This window comes from Calonectris borealis, chromosome 12, assembly GCF_964195595.1.
Source record: "Calonectris borealis chromosome 12, bCalBor7.hap1.2, whole genome shotgun sequence".
In the NCBI taxonomy this organism is placed as follows: Eukaryota; Metazoa; Chordata; class Aves; order Procellariiformes; family Procellariidae; genus Calonectris; species Calonectris borealis.
In genome coordinates, this window is record NC_134323.1 from 7,569,929 (window position 1) to 7,588,933 (window position 19,005).

At 41.6% G+C, this 19,005-nt stretch overlaps 2 protein-coding genes across 14 annotated transcripts in view; both read right to left on the reverse strand.

The window, feature by feature from the left end:
* HEATR3 (HEAT repeat containing 3) overlaps positions 1–12,711 on the reverse strand; it is a 50,229-nt gene extending 37,518 nt beyond the window's left edge. For 6 of the 12 annotated variants that reach the window (XR_012675377.1, XR_012675376.1, XM_075161191.1 and 3 more), the window contains exons 1-9: positions 10,733–10,886; positions 8,990–9,162; positions 8,107–8,194; positions 7,569–7,654; positions 7,026–7,133; positions 5,133–5,242; positions 4,229–4,369; positions 3,181–3,464; positions 2,419–2,509 (exon numbers count right to left, since the gene is read on the reverse strand). Coding sequence is in view for 10 of the 12 variants with exons in the window: in XM_075161191.1 (XP_075017292.1) it covers positions 2,419–2,509; positions 3,181–3,464; positions 4,229–4,369; positions 5,133–5,242; positions 7,026–7,133; positions 7,569–7,654; positions 8,107–8,194; positions 8,990–9,162; positions 10,733–10,852 (1,201 nt within the window). In the remaining 2 variants the exon portion in view is untranslated. Of the gene's footprint in view, positions 1–2,418; positions 2,510–3,180; positions 3,465–4,228; positions 4,370–5,132; positions 5,243–7,025; positions 7,139–7,568; positions 7,655–8,106; positions 8,195–8,989; positions 9,163–10,732; positions 10,887–11,247; positions 11,314–12,624 lie in introns of those variants that run through there. The other 6 variants (XM_075161192.1, XM_075161194.1, XM_075161195.1 and 3 more) reach the window with 6 other exon arrangements.
* On the reverse strand, positions 11,443–18,459 carry CNEP1R1 (CTD nuclear envelope phosphatase 1 regulatory subunit 1). Of its 2 annotated transcripts, XR_012675378.1 has the most exons (7): positions 18,374–18,459; positions 15,978–16,049; positions 13,618–13,691; positions 13,170–13,279; positions 12,981–13,035; positions 12,625–12,725; positions 11,443–12,206 (listed from the first exon to the last, which is right to left on the reverse strand). XR_012675378.1 is itself a non-coding variant. In XM_075161200.1 (6 exons), the coding sequence occupies exons 1-6, from the start codon at positions 18,396–18,398 to the stop codon at positions 12,684–12,686; spliced, it is 378 nt and encodes a 125-aa protein (XP_075017301.1). In that variant the 5' UTR covers positions 18,399–18,459; the 3' UTR covers positions 11,443–12,683. The 2 variants fall into 2 exon arrangements, 1 of the variants encoding a protein (XP_075017301.1); XM_075161200.1 differs by having other exon boundaries at positions 11,443–12,725.
* Positions 18,460–19,005: the final 546 nt, after the last annotated feature.

Here is a 19,005-nt window from a genome sequence, read left to right on the forward strand (position 1 = left end):
GAATTAAACTAGGTTTGGAGTTAAAAACCTGAACTAGGTTTATACTTACATGATATACTCTACTAGCAGATCTGTAAGGGCAGACATGGCGAAAGGGATTGAGGCAGTGTTACCAAGGGGCACAGCTACTGTAAAATGAATAATCTGTCCATGGCTTAAGGCGGACTTGGCCTGACAAGCACAAGCCAAGTCCATCATTTATATTTAAACTGATATATCTACGTCCACAGGGTTTACACTGATTTATCTAAAGTTGTTTTAAACCTGGTTACATTTCAACTAGTGTGACACTGGTGTTTACGCAAGTCCTAAGTTGGACTGATCCTCCTCACTGACAGGTGAAAGCTCTGCCTGTGTACATAGGTCAGGACATTCAACTACCATGACGAAAAAGTATCATATTCACCCTCAAGTAATTTTGTCTGACAGCACAGATTCACGTGAGATCCAGGTACTGTAGTAACTACAGTAACAGCCATGCACTTTTTCTGTGGCAAAAGGTAAATTCATTCACTTAAAATACAGCAAGAAAGGTCTAAATGAACACATTTCACCTGCACTGTGCAGCAGCTTAAGAATTTATTTGAAGGTGATGACTACTATTTATCTGATGCAAAGTAACTCACTAGGCTGTGACAACTTGATCACACGGGCATCTTCTTTTGCTTATGGTAGTATCCAGTTAATTCTACAGCCATAATATGCTAGCGTTATTAGCCTTTGCATGAGAAAACGGTTGTCTTTTATGCTTTACTAACTCACAGTGGCAACAAGCATGAAAACAAAGCAGACATCCCCCCTTTCAGTCTCTTGCCTCTTCTAAAAAAATTCCATCTGCATCTTTACAAAGCAAAGAAAACAAAAATCTCCTTTGAAAATTAAATGATAACTATAGGAGCCGACCATGCAATTCAGCAACAACAAAGACAACAGTTATCATATGTTCAACAGTGAGTGACCAGGGCAGAGCAGGAACTGGACTCTGGAACATTAGCCCATAACTAAGATCAGGTTTCTTGTAACATTCTTGGAAATTCAGAAGCATTTCCAATGGCAATCCCATCATAACTAGTGCTGGTAACCTACGAACTACAGACTGGACAGCGATGCTGGAGTCTCCTGGATTTCTTCCCATGTCCCCGCTAAGAGGACAGCGCTCTGCTTCTTCCAAATGCCAGCCAGCATTCAGTAAAACATGTCTCTTGCCAGCCTGGTTGTTTCCCACACTTCTGTGGCAAACTGAGTGTTTCTATAAACTCAGCATAATGGCTAAAGCTATTTTAGTCCTCAAATAACTTGAAAATTAAATGAACAGCTGCCTCTAGATTCCTCTTAATTTCTACAGACTATGTTTCTGCCTGCCCATGAATGGGTGAAGTACTGTAGTGAAATACAACACAATCAACCTTACATTACACTGAGTGAATAGCAGAATATGCAGCTTATCCACAAGAGATTTTCCAATTAAAGGGGAGATCTTATGAATTACAGCTCATTAGATGAGAAATGCAGTTATGAAATAAGCTTCATATACTAGGTGCAGAATTTCCTTGCGCTGTAAGAGAAAAAAAAATCACCACTGGGAATATCTGGGTATTACTGCGGATTTTATTAGAACCTGAAAGATTACTTAGAAAGTTATCTTCTACACAATTACTTTTGCATCAGGCTCATGAACTGTACTAGCAATTACAATTTTCAGGTTTTGGAGGGGTTTTTTGAGTTTTGCGGGGTTGGTTTGTTTGTTTTAAACAGAACCTGAGAATTTATTCGGTTTCCTTAAGATTTGGCAAAAAGCTATCAAAACTGAGTATCAGAGCTCATAGAAGATACAGAATATCTATCTCCTACTCTCCCCAGAGTAACAGCCTTTCTTTCTGTTCCAAAAAAGCTCATAAAGGTGGAACTCTGAGCCTAAATCTGCACTGCTGCCAGATTTGCATGCAAAAGGTGTCTCTCCTCCTTCTTTTGCAACACTTGTAGTATCAAAAATAAATCAAAACTAGAAGATTTATCTGCTTTAAAAAAGATTGATGCCCCAGTCCTGCAATAGGATTCACATCCATACTGTATCAGATGAACACTCAGACCACGTTCTAACTGAACAAAGAATTTGCTGTAATACTTTTTAGGAAATATCTCTTCGGCACAAGTACTTTTTTGTTTGTTCTTAAATGTTGGCACCTGTAGTACGTGTAAAATGTGTAAGCGATAGAAATTATTTAAATGAGAAAAAAACCACTTAAATTAGTAACAGAAATTACAATCCAATCTGCCTCCTATATGAGGCTATCAGGGACAAGAAGTCTATGTGCATCCACCCTTAAAAGCTAAGATCACCAAACAGCAAACTAAACAGGACCTATTCCAGAAGAAAAATGCACTGCAACGCTTGCAATGAAAGAGATTCCTACAAACCTTCACTGCAGCACATATTAACAATGATTTCCAGAGCAGTCTGCTGAGCCATCAGTAAAGCTGTCACTTCTTTCAGTTCCCACTTATCAGACTAAAAAATAAAAATATGAACCAAATTTAGTTTTGTAAAACAACATTTCAGCACAATTTAAAGTACCCAGGCTGTCAGTTAAAAATACAATCCAGCTATTTCCTTTTCTCATCCCTCCCCATTAAAAAAAAAAAGTGAACAAAACCAAGAGGCAAACAAAACCTATCATCTTTCTGCTGGATGCTTCAGAACAAATTTTACCTTTAAGAAATGCCACCTGCACTAAAGTTGTAACAGAAAAGATTACCTAATGTTAGCTGAAGTCCTAACAGAAACATTTATTTCTGTTGTTCATTTTATGTATGCAATAATGAACGCATTCGTTAACCTCTGTGTCATCTCCACTCACAACTGAACGGTTACAACCATTAAAAGTCTCACTCGCTTTATGCAGAGATCAGAACTTCCTGCAGTAGCTACAGGGAGAAGTGTCGGATAAGCCTATACCTTCCACTAGAGGAAAAAAATGGAAATGCGCTTTCCTGATGTGCCGTGCAACTTCCTCACGTTTGAACAAGTTGAGCTGAAATTCTCCATGCTCGGCTTCTAAGTTTTAGCTAAAATAGTCAAGCCATTTGGGAGTTAGGATTAGTAACACTAATAGGTAGCTACTCTGGCTAACGCTCAGCCAAATGCACTAAGCTCTCCGAGAGCAAGCCAGCCACACTTACTGGAAGTAGGTCTGAAATATCATTTTCTCTTCTGACTTTTCCTTTTGGTATTTCTTCCATGTCATCATCTTCACTCAAAACAGAGTTGTCTATAACATCACTCATGTTTTCCTCAGTTTCTGCCTCCGCAGCAAGTTTTAACCTGGTTTTTTCAGCTTCATTCATACGAATAATTGTTTCGCCAGCATCTATTGCTAACGATTCTGAAAAAATCTTCAGGATTGCATTAACCATGCTTCCCAGGCTGCCTGGTGGAATGGTATCTTTGATATTCCAGATAGTGCCTGAACATGAAATAGTTGAAATATAAAAATCTGTTAAAATACTCAATTCCCAGCTCTGTAATAGCCATGTATTTTGTAAGGACACAGCCTCCACTAGTTAAAATACTCAGTGCTTATATTTCAGTATGAATGTTCAAGTCTTTTCTCTACAGATGTGTATTTTTTTCTGTTTAGCACTTCATATACTGATCTGTAATAACTACGTTATGCCCACATCTTAAGCTTAAGTAATTTTCAGCATGTAAGGATACACAGAATGTTTATGCGGAGCAATCTTGGTGACACTTTTTACCTGTGATAACAAATCCACGTGAGATAACCGTCTTCTAAGGATTCTCAAAATTAAACTAATTTATTACACTCCAGTATCAAAAATCACCATGGTTGAGCATTTGAGGTGGAAAGAAGAACACAAGGTAGAGAATCTGAGGTAAATACGCCTATTAAAATCAAAACAATTTCTGTACTACTTACTATTGACTCATTTCACTGTTGTAAACCAAATGAACAGTTAATGGGTTACCACACTGAGCAGGTACTGAATTCAGAATCAAGCATTTGAGACAGTTTTAAAACTAGTTGCAAATATTTGGTTGATCCAAAACACAATCCCAAGAGGCACAAATAACCTCACAAACCATCTCTACAGGCCTTGATCGGATGTCCAGACTATAGCAGAGAAGACTAAGCCTCCTGTCCTTCCCACTCTCCTTTACCTGCTGTGCTCTCCACCATAAAGCAACGAACGCCCTCGAACATCATACCTGCTATCAGTGTTCTCAGAAGGATATGCTTCATTGTGCTCTCTGGACACAACAGCACGGTTTCCAATACTTGTTGTGCAGAAGTATTGAATGAAGAAAGAAGATCTGGATTATCTTCTGTCACTGCCTGCAAGCAGTTTGCTGCAGCAAACAACAACAACCACAAAGATAATTAACAAACCCAATAGTAGCTTTCACTCTCTTAATGAGAAAGCATTATCTTCCTGAAAGCTGGAGTAATGAAACAAGCACACGAAAAAACATTTCATGCAACATCATGTTTTAATGATATGACACTGTCCTTCAAAAACTGTGTTTTCTATTAAATCACGTTCTCTGGCAAACCTGTACATAAAACAGGTGAGGAAAGTACCACACCAGACAAGCTGTATTAATTTCAGCTACTCAAAATTCAATTTCTCCATTATATACTGCCTAGGGAAAACACCAAAAAAATGTAGCAAGCACATACAACACTTGTAAGACCGTTATAAGACTATAGTAACAATACTACTAATAAAAACACATTGAAAGTGACAGGAGTTGTTTGGGTTTTTTTTAGATGCATTATGTCCTTCGCTCTACAAATTAAACCCTTCATTACCAAAACCAGAAAACAAAGTGAAAAACACAGCCTCTGTCTAGAGCTTTCTTTCAAAAAAATTTTTCCTCCCATGTAACCACCAATAAGCCATTCTCCTTTGGCCTGAAAACAAGCACAACAGATGTCAACTTCTGAATGATGTGCTGTCCAGGAAGGAATTTAAAGTCTTATATTCAGTGTAAAGTTTAAGTAACACTAAGGCAGGTGCATTACACAGTGGATGTGACATCGGTGTTACATTCACATAGTAAAGAAAAAAAAACAAACTTTGAATCCTTATCTTCTCTTTTTACCACTTACCTACTGAAATAGCCAGATCCACATTCGTGGAAAATTTCTTCATGTAATGTAACACAGCCTCCAGACAGCCTTCTTTATTGAATATGGATACTGCGGTATTGTTGCATTCACTAATGCATAAAAAAGATTAATAAAACACTTTTCCCAGGAAAAAATTACTGTAACAACATTTTACTCACTATTACTCACATTTTAAAAACCTACTTAAGAATTACACATTAGTCAAAGAGCTATCCTTTGTTATCGAGGTTATGATCAACTCTCTGTAAAATGGAGAAATAGAAGCCGCAATACCCTGGACACCTTTGAGGAAAGCTGGCTTCTGCCAGCTGCTTCCTCACACACAGTATTCAGGAGCCTAAGTACAGTCTCATGTGGACAGAGCCAGCCAGAGCGTGAAAGGCAGCTTATAGCTGCGGGCTACAAGCCAGTCCAGGGCTTTCTGCAGCCATGGAAGACTTCACCCACAAACCCACCAACAGCAGAGTGGGCTGTTGCCTCTCACATCAATATTCACTTACTCCAGAAAATGACTGCTCTTAACATTCAGAAATGCACGCTAAATCAATGCTAAATGTGACATTTACTTTAATTATCTAACAGTAGGATTAGTGTTTCTTCAAGTTTTCACAGCTATTCCCATTTTTAAACTAATATATTGATACAAGACAAATTCAAACTAAAAAAGCATGGGACCTAACTAGCTACAAGGGTCTTCAAAAATATGAAGATTTTGAAGATATTATGTCTCAGCATCAATTTTATCAGTACCAAACTTAGCAATGAAGTCAGCAGTTCACGGTCATTGCCATGAAGTTCAAAATACAGAAGTGATTTATAGCACATTTAATGATTATAGTTCCTGTTCCAAAGCACTTATGTCTACAAAAGCAATAAAAAAAATGAACACAAAACATTGTTGAGTCAGAGTCACAAAGGGTCACGTATTCTGTGTAAGGTGCTGAGCAAGCAGTTTCTGTACTGTTCTAGATTCCAGTCCCTAAAAAAAAAACAATTTACAAATGAGGCCTCAAGCCAGCAGCCATACCATACAGACAGACATAGAGGCAGCTCCACTGAAATACTGTACAGTACAAAACAAAATTCTGTATGGACCAAACTGTATAATGATGTGGAGCTGTTACAAAACAAAGAGAAACAACAGAAAATTCAAGGAGAACTTCCAGAAAAGGTTTGTATCACTTCAGTGTTTATTTCTGTATTAATAGTGTTGCCATTTGTCTTCCTTCACCTGGTGTTTCCAATGTAAACTACTAATTGAACAATTCACATTCTTTCTCACATAATTAAGTAGATTTGTATCAGTGCTTCAGCCACTAAAGGATAGTTTGTCCAAACATTTAATATTAACTTTTGGTATGCCCTGCAGGGGGAGGAAGTAGTACAAAAACTCCTCATATTCCCAGAGCACTGGAGTCCACTGATCAGGATTTACTTTTCTCCATCTCCCGTATCACAATAAGGATCTACAGGAACTGCATGCAAGACCCCACAACCCAAACTGTACAGGAGACTATGACAGAACATGTTCAGAAAACAGTATCAGAACTTAGGATGAACAACCAATAGAAAAAAAATTTTGTCACTCTCCTAAAAATAATGACTTACTTTGTGCAATTCTAGAATCCTTCACTTACAAAAGTAATTTACAGTAGAAGATAAACTTGTATTTCAGATCAGATGAGGGCTCGCCATTTATTAAGCAAGGCACACATAGGAGCAATGCAATCAGAACTCAGAATCAGCAACTGAATACATCTTCCCATGCAAGGACAGTCATTGCTTTTCTGCCTCAATTACTCAAAAGCGCTCTTTTTTCAGGAACAATTTAATTTAGCTCTTCTAGAAGGCCAGTGTTTACACAGCACTTACCATATATTCCACAGCAAATTAATAGCCTCATTGGCTATGTCTTCAATATAATTTTTGTTCATCTCTCTGCATTTCTTTGGAGAGAGCTGGCTAGCATCTAGTCCAGTGCTACACTACAACCAAACAAGAGAACCAGGTTTGGGAAACAAACAACCCAAGAAGAAAAGCAAAAACTTAAAACATTAGCAGCAGAGTGGATGGAGAGATCTGTCATGAAGTGTTTATTACCAGAAAACCTGACTAGTTTTCTATTCTCTATGAAAACTGGGCCACAATGTAATTGAATCATCGATAATTTTTTTCGCCTGTAGAAAGACTCTTATAGTACTTGCTTTGCTGAAGACTTTGCTGAAGTCTTCAGAAGCATTTTTTATAAAAAGAAATACTTAGTAATTTTAGAACCTGAAATGCTATTTCTTGCTAATACAGTCTTTATAAAATTTTCAACAGTTCTTTCTAATCACAAGGATTAATTCAGCTAATATCTTGCTGTGCTTTACAATAATGCTATTACCCATATTTTAAAATGGGGAAGAAACATACAGAAAATGATGATATTGCTCAAGGCTGCTCATACAAAGACAGCAGGTGACAGAATTCAATGCAATTTCCAAACTGCACTGCAACACCTGGACCAAACAAAGAATAGGTATTCAGTACAGATTATTCTACAATAGCAGTAACTACCCAACTGTAAATCCAAGCTTTCATTTAGACAAAATTGTTTACCAAAAAAACCTCACTAGAAAAATGTTGCAACATAAATGTTGGATCTGGATCTTGACTGACAGAATAGACTCGTCTTGACTGACGTGCCAGACCCAAAATATCCAGACCGTTTATGCAAAAATCATCCTAGGCAGCAAATCTCACCACAGACCCAAGTTAGTAGGTCAGGAGGCAGAAGCAAGTCGTTTGAAATCTCTCGAATAATCTTTGTACTATTAAACTTACTGAAACATTCTTTTAAAAGATCTTTCAAATATCTTATCTTGATAATAGCTACAAAAATTGAACTATTTTTGAAAATGGGATAATCAATTCAATGGTTAGATCAGTTTTAAAATCAGAATAAACACACCTCTTTCAGAAGTGCAACAAGGGGTGTCATAATGTCTTTTGTCACCATGTCATCACAGACTTCAAATCCTCCACAAGCACTCAGGTTTCTGGGAAAAAAATAAATGCTTTGGATCAGACACAATATTTTCCGGGAATGTTTCAAAAAAAACATGCATTCAGTATTCTCCTCTAAAGGTTATGGTACTTTTTGTTTTAAAATCAAATCTGCTTCATCAGTAACTTTAGTCTTCTACCTTCCTAACATAAAAGAATAACTTTGGTGTTGGGAAAAAAAAATTATTTTCACTTACTTGTCTAGTGTAACTAGAAAGCTTATCTGTACTAAAACATGACTTCTGTCCGGTATTACTCAGTGTAAGATACAACATGAATGTTAACAAGTATTAGCATTACATTTTTGTTCAAATAAAGCAAGCTGTAGGTCTGACTGCAGAATACCAACTAAAAATGATGCTGTTCAATATTTACAAGTCTCTCAAAAAGCCAGCTATGTGCATTGTCTAACTAACCCACCACTCCTACAGTGTCATCAAGACACAAAATGCCATACTAACAGCGTTCAAGTTCTCTGTATTTCTTCATACTACTGTTGATTTTTTTTCTTAACATAAGGATGGAAAGCAGCGCATTCCACTGGGAGTACATAAAATGGTAGTAACGAACTTAAACCCTGCTCTTGACATTAAAGTCTCACGGCAGCCTATTGGAGCAAGAAAAGCCTCTGACTCGGGACTTTAACTGACGTAGGCATACTTACTCAAAATGGAGTTAAATTAAGAGAGGCTGGCATTCAAGTTCACGGCTTTTAACAGCAAAAACCCACTCTTTTCTTTACCATGCCAGGAATAGCTCATTCTAACTGAATATTAACAATTGCTTACCGGAGAGCACCTGCAGCTGTCTCGCGAACAGCTAAGCTGTGATCCATCAACAACGGTCCTAAGCACCGGACAACGTCTCTCTGCAGAAAGGCTGGGATTACGTGCTTCTGCTGCAACAGCTTGGAAATACTGGCACAGGCAAACTCTCTCACTTCAGCACTTGGATGCTGCAGCTGGGGAGACACAAACAGGGCAGATTAGGGGCGAGGGAAAAGGTAGCTGGAAGTTTTTATTGAGTGAGAAGACTGATCTGCCTTTTGATTTGCAGGCCCAGCACTGTAGCTCCTGTTTTACTGCTCCTGAATGGAATCAAGAACTTTTAACTTCCATGGAAGTTTATAAATCTTTGCCTGGGTTATGTGTGTTAACTATATGACTAGATAAATACTATTCTGGGTGTTTAACAAGAGAGCCATAGTTCAGACACTGATTTGACACTAGCTGGCACTGGTGAGACCTCATATCTACTTCCAATTAGCATGTTTAAAAAAAAATGGACAAAAGTGGGGGGGAAAAATACCGTCAAGGAAGTACGACAGACATAACATATGCCACCATAAAGAAAAACTGAAGAATCAAAAAATACAAAAAACCATCATAATCTTTAGACTAAAAACATCTGCTTAAAGACAAGAAGCAAGTGCTCTCTACGTCCACCAGACAACACTGAGTTGTGCTGTAACAGAGGTTTAGGTGTGATGTAACAATTGCAAACCATAAAAATAATAAAACAGCAGAAGTGCCCATCCTGGAAGGTCACGGAGTTCATTGAAAACCTAAGAGAAAAGATAAACATCTGATGAAGAGCAGAGTGGAAAAGAGTGGTACCTCAGATCCCGCCTCACTGATACTGACAGTATCTCAGTTCATTCTCACCTGTGCATTTTTATATACACTTTTTTTTACTCTTTTTTTTTTTTTTAAAGATTAAACAGGTTTGTCCAGAAGAATAATCAAGCAGTGATTTGTTCAACGAGTTCAGTTAGGAGAAGTGAACAAAGGGGATTTATTTACTTAAAGGAAAACTGATTTTTACGTCTGATTCTAAAGTCACATGCGCAGGAGGAGGTTTAAACTAGTTTTTACCTGTAATACTTAAGCCAAAACGAGGAATGTGGCCAACAAATGACCAAACCCAGTCCTTTTCAGCATTTTCTATCAGTTATTTCTCAGGTGTGGATCTTGGACTCATCGCTCTGGCTACCTGTAGGAAAACTCTCCAGTGGGGTAGCCTGAACCCGAGCACTGCAAGAACTGCCTGAAAGTGCGTCCTGGGACGAGGGGCACAGAGCAGCCCCCCGCTTTGCCCCGGCCCCTCCGACACGGTCAGGAAGGAAAACGAGAGCCCGGACGGGGTGCCGGGCCCGGGGCCGAGGGGCAGCAGCTGCCGGCCCGCCGGGGGCAGGACCGCCGCCGCCCCTCCCTGCGGAGCCGCCTGCGGGCGCCGCCGTGACGCCCGAGAAGCGACGCGGCGGCAGGAGGGACGGGCGGCGGTGGACGCCCCGCACGGCTCCGCGGCTCCTTCCTGCGCCCGAGGGCGGGCGGGCGGGCGGCACCGCACCCGGTCCCCCGCCCGACACCGCCCCGCCCCCACCGGCGGCACAGCCCCCGCCGGCCCCGCCGGGCCGGGCCGGGCCACGCCACAGCTGCCCCGCTCCCCCGGCCCCGAGTGGGGGTCCCGCCGAGCCCGCCCCCGCCCCCCCCCTCGCCCTGCCGGCGGCCGCCCCCACTTCTCGCCCGCACCTTCTCCAGCAGCTCCGCGGCCGGCTCTTCCTCGGGGCCGCCCTCCCCGTCGCGGCGCTGCTCGGGGCCGGCGGGGGAGAAGGGGGCCCTGCGGAACCGCCGCGCCCGGCTCTTCCCCATGGCTCCGCGGCCGCCGCGCCGCTCGGCGCCGGCGCACCCACGTGTGCGGCCCCGCGCAGGCGCAGCCCCGGCCCGCCGCGCCCCGGCCCCCGCTCAACAGCCCTCCTCCCGGAGGAGCTGCTTACTGCCAGGTGAGGGGGTTCCTAAAGACAGATACAGCGCGGCGGCCGCGCCGTCCTTGGCGCACACGCAGCCCAGCAAGCACCGCCAGCAAGACCAGCGAAACGCCTTCTTGCTCCGCCAAACGGGCGAAACCCACCCCAGCCCTGTAACCCGCGCATCGGCCGTGTCCCTACAGGTGTCCGAGGACACGAGGTTACTCTGGATGTTTCCCCAGGCCAAAAACTCAAACGAGGTACATGTTGAATGAAAGAGTTTCCTCTAACAGCACTTACAGAAGGCAGGATTGACCTGTAGGATGCAAAACTGAAGGACTTTCTCTCTGGTGTCAGTATCTTAGACTGTAAGAACCACATCAAATATAGGAAATGTTGGTCCGGTATGAAAGTTACAGACTTCAGCTATAAACTTCTGAAGTTCTTCTGTGTTCATTTGAGATCTGTATTTGCACAGTACAAAAGAAGATAACATCTGTTTATAAAAAGAATTTATTTTATACACATTAACCTACAAAATATACAGCAGTTAAAAATAATGGATGGCCTGAAGACTTACTGGAAAAATTACAGGAGACAATTCTTAATGTCTCAACTGACAAAGTTACATCAATAGGCTGCCTTTAAAAGCCAGTCTACCTTGTAGTAGGAGTTACTGAAGTTGCAACAGCTTTGCAGTTTTAGTCAATTAAAAGAGTTTGAAAAAATTAAAAAGGCACCTTGAACAACTTAAACTCTTAAAACTCTTTACAATTTTAGCTATTCAAAAGTTACACTTTATACATATAACATCTACACCTTGTTTTTAACACTCTGAATAGTAAATTTTGTTATTTTATTGTGGCACTCTTTATATTTTCTTCACCAAATCTGAAGTTATACATTTGCAATACTAGTTTCATATTCAGACTATCACAGCATAAAAATCCACTCAGAATGGTCATGTGGACTCAAGATACAGTACCACCTTACAATCGGGAAGATACAAGCATATTTAAGACAATTTTTAAAATATTAAAATCTTAAAACAGCAGTGTTGTGAACCACATCAAACAAGGAGCTACGTATGACCACAATGAAAGTGGCTGGTGCACTATATATACAATTTGACAACTGTGATCCTTGATATATTTGCAAAGTTCTTAAACAGTAAGACCAGTTTTCTCCAGCACAGACAGATAGTCTTTCAGCAAGCCTTTTAACCAGTTCCAAAAAGAATGACCAGGAGACAAGGACAGCTGTAATGAGTAAGTGTGCTAATAAAACATCATGGGAATGGTAAGTGTTCCTTTCAATACTGTTCATGAGAACAAAAAAAAAAATCCATACAGCAAATATTACTTCTTTTCCTGAACATTGGCATCGATCTGCTATTTACAAAGACACATAACACAAATGAGGTTTGATTTTCAAGTTCAACTTCATAGCCGATTAACATACTTCACCTGTATGTTCTGTTCTAGCTGAAGTAAAAAAGTGATACTAATACTGAAAAAGAGGTAATCAGAAGTAGCAAAAGCACTGATAATATGATAACAAAGAATTTGGATAAATATTCAAGAAAGTAATATTGCACACTTTCACTGTCAACTGTGTAAGACTTTCACTCCCAGGCAGTGACAACCAGTCCTGTTTGTTTTTTTGCTGTCATACTACCTTAAAAAAGGTCATTTTTGGTTTCCATGGCAGTGGAAAAAACTGAAGGAAGACAGCCCTTATTGAACATGAGGCCTAGGTTTCAAAATTAATTTTCCAGTCTGCAAGACAGAAAAAAAAAAATAGTTCAGACCCTGGAAGTTGAGCCCAACAATTGCACTTCAAGTTCAATTTTACAGGCTAAGTTTAAAACCACACATAGAACAATACTAAGTATTCTACATTCCAGTTTTACAGACACACAGAATTTGTTAAGGTGTATACAAGTGCTGTTCAGAAAAAAAACTGTGTGCCTGTTTGAATTATTTGCATTTTTTTTAAAAACAAGGTTTAGGCAATGAACCACTAACACTTACATCATCACAGGACATATTATATTCTGCCAAAACAGTTCGACATCGGGCTGCTATACTGTGTGGATTGTGTCAAGGAAAGCAGCTAATGCTTGTACACAAAGTAAAAACTGAAAAAGCAATATTAGCATAGGCTTCAATAACAGCAGTAACTACAACACTTTTAACCTGACAAACATGATTGAAGGATACATTGATGGTGCCACCACTCTTTTATGTATTCCAGCAAAAAACAAGCCTATTAGGGTAATGCAGCTAATTGTGAAAAATGGATGATTCCAAAGCGATGTGAAAAATGACACCTAGGAAAGAAATCATATTAGTCCCACTATATACTTTCTAAAACATACAGAAAGTTGCTGCCTAGTTCACTTAATTAAAAAAAAAATACTGTTCCTAGGCATTTCTAAGTACTTGTGAACAATTCTTCAGATAAACATTCAAGGTGTAGCATTCTGGTAGGCATCGTCCCAGGACATATTCCACAACAATTCCAGACAGCTTGAGAGCTTAACTAAAAATGATGTCCCAATGTCATGGGAGAACCACCTTCAGCCTTTTGGTTTTCAAGATACTATACCACTTGATTGCAACACCAAGCTATGAAACCGACTACATTTGGGATTAGCCTGATCTTTACCTTTTGTGTCTCCGGGTCTATTAACCAGTTCCAAGCACCAGTTGCTGTGCACACTGATACCACTATCAGAATCACTGATAAAGAAAAGAACGAGAGTCAAACAGTATACCTCACTTCTATTAAAAAACATTTATTTTTCAGTAGCAGCTCTTAAGCATTTATTTCTTTTCCCACTTCTGAGGGAGGAAAAGCTTCTACTTGGAAGGTAGAAATGAAAATAGGCAAAGAAATTTCTGTTATGTGAAGCTGTAAAGATTCTGTGCAAGTTTCCTGGACAGGACAAGTAGGTACCAAAATCTAAATTCTGTCAAGTAAAAACATCCTAATGCTTTGAAAAAATGAAAGTTTCTAAAATAACACGGTTAGCAAAAATATGAGTTAGAAGACTGGAGTAAGAATTGTACCAAATGTTGCATATGCTATTTGAGCTTACGCAGCCTGGGCAACAGAAATGCAGCACCATTAAATTGCAGAGCAGAACCAAAGCTTCTATCCCGCTAGCTCTTCTACATAAGAAAAGCCTGAGGCATTGGCACCAGGAGTTTCAGTGGCACATCTAAGTTGCATTACACTCCCCACCCCAATCAACATGATTACAAGCAAGGAAAGCTGACATAGAGAAAAAACCACAAAATTTAAACAGGAATCAGAAGGCATGTTAGCATTAGCACATGAAGAGTAACAAAAACCTCTACACATCCAGAATGGCTTAGGAAGAATAATCAATTCACTGTAAATGGATAATGCTAGATACGTATTAGAGTAATACAAGATACTAGACTGATTCTGAGAGACTACAAAAGGTTGGGGAACAGGGGTTGATGGAAAAAGGAAACAGAACAAACATAAAGGTAGAGAGAGCTCATACTCTTGCACACCCATAAAGCCTTGCAGCTTTCATTGGACATTTGGCAGTTCTGAGTGTTTTCTATGGAGCCTGAAGTTCTGGATGCAAATAAAGACTTTTACGGGTGCGGGGCAGGGGGGCGGGAACAAAAAACCAACACAAAAAAAGAGAAGACACAGTTACCAGCCTTTAGGATCATAGGAAAGAACCTGAAAACAAAACCCAGATATTCATGAAATACTACTTCCAGGTTTGTAAGACTGCTATAATTTACTATTGAGTTGCATATTCCTTATCAATGTTACAAAATTAAAAACAAAATAAAAAAGTAACCCTAACAAGTTATGTTTTCAAAGAAAGTTAGAAAAGATCTATCAAAAGCATAAAGCTTCTTCTCTATATAAATACTTTTTTCCCTGGATAACAGGAGGAAAAGTTAACATTGAGTTAAATACCTCATTATAATTAAAGTAAAAAGTCCCTCTTTGTGAATTACAAAACTAGCAAAACAAGCAGTCTCCCCTGTGAATTACAAAACTAGCAAAACAAGCAGTTAGGGGAAAAAGTTAGCTAGTGAACGCGATACTAGTTACGCAAACCTCATTTAAATATGCTTAGAAGTTTCCGGTACTTTTTTTTTTTTAATTATATCCGACAGTAAATAGCAATTCTGGAAGCCAAATGCATTTGTAAGGTAGGTGCGCACAAGTTCCACAGATCTACTTGCAAATATCTGCTTGCCTCCCACTTGCTCTGAAACAAGGGGGCTTGCGGCGGCGGTGTTTCTTTGTGTTTTGGGGGGGGGGAGGGGGGGTGTTGTTCATTTTGCTTTTTAAATAGTCATTCCTCCAGTTCCTTCATTTGAAATCAACCTCTTGGCCTCTCAGGAGAAAAGATGCTATTTTATATGTTCTAAAAAATGTCTGCATTCTTTGAGGATGGAAACTTCAGCAGAATCTTAGAACAAAAAAACCCAGTCTGTTTCCACTGGACTACTGATCCCAAAGTTGGCAGCACATCTGGGGTATTTTTTGCCTTCCCCCCAGCTTCAAACTTTCCTGTTAGAACAGAGATGAGGACATATTCTGCCCTTATGGCACACCGCTGTAACTTTTTCACCTTCAATTTTATAGGGACTATGTAACCCAATCATATTTACTTCAAGTAACTATACTGACTCTCTGGGAAGTCTGAGCCTTCAAAAAAAAACCCAACAACAAAAAAACCCAAACCAAAACAGAAACAAATACAACTTACTGTCCCAACTATTTCCAGAATAATTCAGCCTTGAGCCAATTCAATCCTGACCTCATTTTTCTAACTCTGGCTAAAGTATTAGTTTGTTATCTTGTATGATCTTGTTGCAGAGTGTTTGAATGTATGCCACAGAAATTTTAAAGAGTGTTTAAGCACAGATTTTTGTTTGGGCAAACATAAATCAAAGATACACACTGGTAAACCGAAAAAGCTTGAAAGAGAGAATCCTGTTTACCCCTTGGAACATCAAACTTACTTCTCCAACGTCCTGTAGCTGGTTGCAAACATGCAATATATTCAGTAAGTCTTCTTTCAAAAGCTTTGAGATCTGGGGAGGATGTATATCAAGCATAATTAGATCTTCACCTATTTAGTAAAATTTAATGTAAAAGATAAAAGGAATTCACTTTTCCCCATGCACATCCATTCCTTAGGCAGAGAAAACCAATGCAATGATCATTTAGATGTAATAAAAGCACAGTCCAAGTAGTCTCACACAACTTTAGCTAAAAAGTACAATGATGGAGTTACACTAAATGCAAGAAACATTCCCACTTATAGAAAAGAAAATCGATATAGTTGAGAAATCAAGAGTATTTTAGACATCTTTAAAAATACTGAGAGTTAGATTTAGAATAGCTTAAGTAGCCCCTCCACACAGAAAAAAAGTATCACATTTTGGAGTATTAAGTACATGAGGAAACCATTAAGTTCTATTATCTATATAATGGTAATTAAAAAAAAAAAATCGGCCATTTGCCAGCTGTCCAAGGGATTACTTGTAGCAGCATGGCTTTCATGACTTTGTTTTGTAGAAAGTTTTAGTGCCAAGATATATATACACATGCACACATATATGTAAAAACCCACAGCAACCACTAGCCCAACAATCTTATTTTTCTCTTTTTTTTCTTTAAATAGATCTTTCTTCTTTTTGCCATCATTCTTCCACGGTCTTTCCATTGAAATAGCTGTTAAATGCCAAGCAGCATTTCAAGTTCACGCTCCTAATTTGTTTAAAAAAAGTCTTAGCCAACCACCTAATGTTTGCCTACAAGGAGCTGTTTCACCTGAAGTCTATGTTAGATTTAAGCTTCTGTTCAACAAGGTCAATATTTGACAACATTCCAGTCAAAGCTAGAATTCTACCTGGAGTTAAGTTTTTATTAGCATAAACTTAACTTTCAGCTAAAGTGTTTCAGTTAGCACTGCTCTGGAAATTTTTTCCTTCAACTTGCAACTATTGCTAAATTATTTACCACAATAAAGCAATTAGGGAATAAGATTAGAAGAAATATACCTATTATGATCATTACTAATGCAGTTTTCCAAACTGTAAATTTACTCCTAAGTGGTTTGCAGGTGAATTCATGGGGGAAGATTACAGCATCTTGACTTCAGCCACAGAACAGCTAACTAGTCTTAATTACTGCCAACAGCCCGGTAGTTACGGCCTGTCCTCCACCTCCCTTCTGGGGAAGCTAAGCCACTGCCAGCTATTAAAGCTAATTAACCGTTCCCTGACTAGCACAAACCCCTACAACTAGTCACTGAAGTGAGAGCGGGAATATGAGGCATCACATAAAAACCCACTATTTGAGAAATAGCATCCTGTAGGCATAAAATCAAGCTATTGATAACAAAGTTCTCAAGAAAACACTTGTATAATGTAGGCAGCGTGGAAAAAAAAAACCCTTTCAGAAAACAGGAACTTAAAGCTTTAACTTATTTTTGGATATCTATGTTCTAAGAACCTTCTCCGAGTTTGTCACTTTGGCACCTGGCAGCTGTAACTAGCAAGGCACACTTCTTAGACCCCTGCAGCTTGTACAGACATAGCACAAAGCTGTGACAATGCCAGATTATCATTTTTTGTTGACATGTCTACCTCTAGTATCTGCTACAAAACACCTGCTGAGTCTGAGACACTGATACATTTTAAAAATCTCTACCAGTCTTATTTTTGGACACTAAAAACTCCTTTCAGGGTTTTGACATCCTGTAAACTGTAACTTCAAAGAACTTGTAACCCAAACCATCAATGTTCTCAGACAAGAGAGGGCTATTTGAGGTCACGTTCTTCAAATGCAAGAAGAGCCTTGGCACAATGCAATGCCCAGTGTGCTAGACGGGACTCCAAGCAATGCATAAGAAATGCATTTCACGTAAAAACCTCTGAGCGGAGAAGTAGCTACCGCCGCACAAGCAGATTTTAATAAGCTAAAGCCAAGAAGCCTTGCCGAGCAGGGGCACCGAAAGGGAAAGCCCACTGGGCAGCTCCCTCCTCCCCAGGAGAAAGGCGGCTGGCGGGCCCGCGCATGGAGCCCCTCAGCACAGGCCTTCCCTGCGGGCGCCGCTCTCCGCCTCCGCGGGGCGGCCGGAGCGCAGCAGCAGCCCGCCCCCGAGCCTCAGGACGCGGAGGTGGCCCCAGAGACCCCGCCCCAGCTCGCCTGTCTGGGCCGAGGAGGAGCGCCGGCCCCAGGAGCGCAGCGGAGAGGGAGCCGAGGCCTCCCGGGGCCGCTTCACCCCCCTGAGGGCAGCGCCGCGGCGGGGCCCAGTCCGGAGGGAGGAGGCAGCGCGCTCGGGCAGCCCAGGCGCGGAGCCGGAAGCTCCCGGCGCGCCGAAGAGGCAGCTGCGGGCCGCCGCACTCACCCTCAGCCTGGTCCAGGGAGTTCATGGCGGGCGGGCGGAGGCAGCGAGCGCCGGCCGTACCTCTCGCCGCCCCGCAGCCACCGGCCGCCCGCTGCCCAGCCCGCTCCACACACGGACTAGCCCCGCCCCTGCAACAACACCGCGCCCTACTGGCCAGCCTCCCGCTCGCCACGCCCCCCTCAGCAAGCACGGTTCGCATTGGTTGCGGAGAGGGAAGGGGCGTGGCTCGGGCGTGGCCTCAGCCATTTGAGGGCGGCGGCGGGGTGCGGAGCGGCGGTGCTGTCGCTGCCAGCGGGGCGCCCGTGAGGGCTGGGCGCGGGCTGGGCGCGGGCTGGGCGCGGGCTGGGCGCGGGCTGGGCGCGGGCTGGGCGCGGGCTGGGCGCGGGCTGGGCGCGGGCTGGGCGCGGGCTGGGCGCGGGCTGGGCGCGGGCTGGGCGCGGCAACGCACGGCAACGCACGGCAACGCACGGCAACGCACGGCAACGCACGGCGGGAAGTCCTGGGGGTTTTGCCGAGTTTTGGTCCCCTCAGGACATGAGGCTCACGAGCCCGGCAGCGCCTGAGCCCTCCCGGGACGGCCTCCCCCGGGCGTGGGGCCGCTGTCTCCGGCGGGAGAAGGGGTGCGCGGTGCC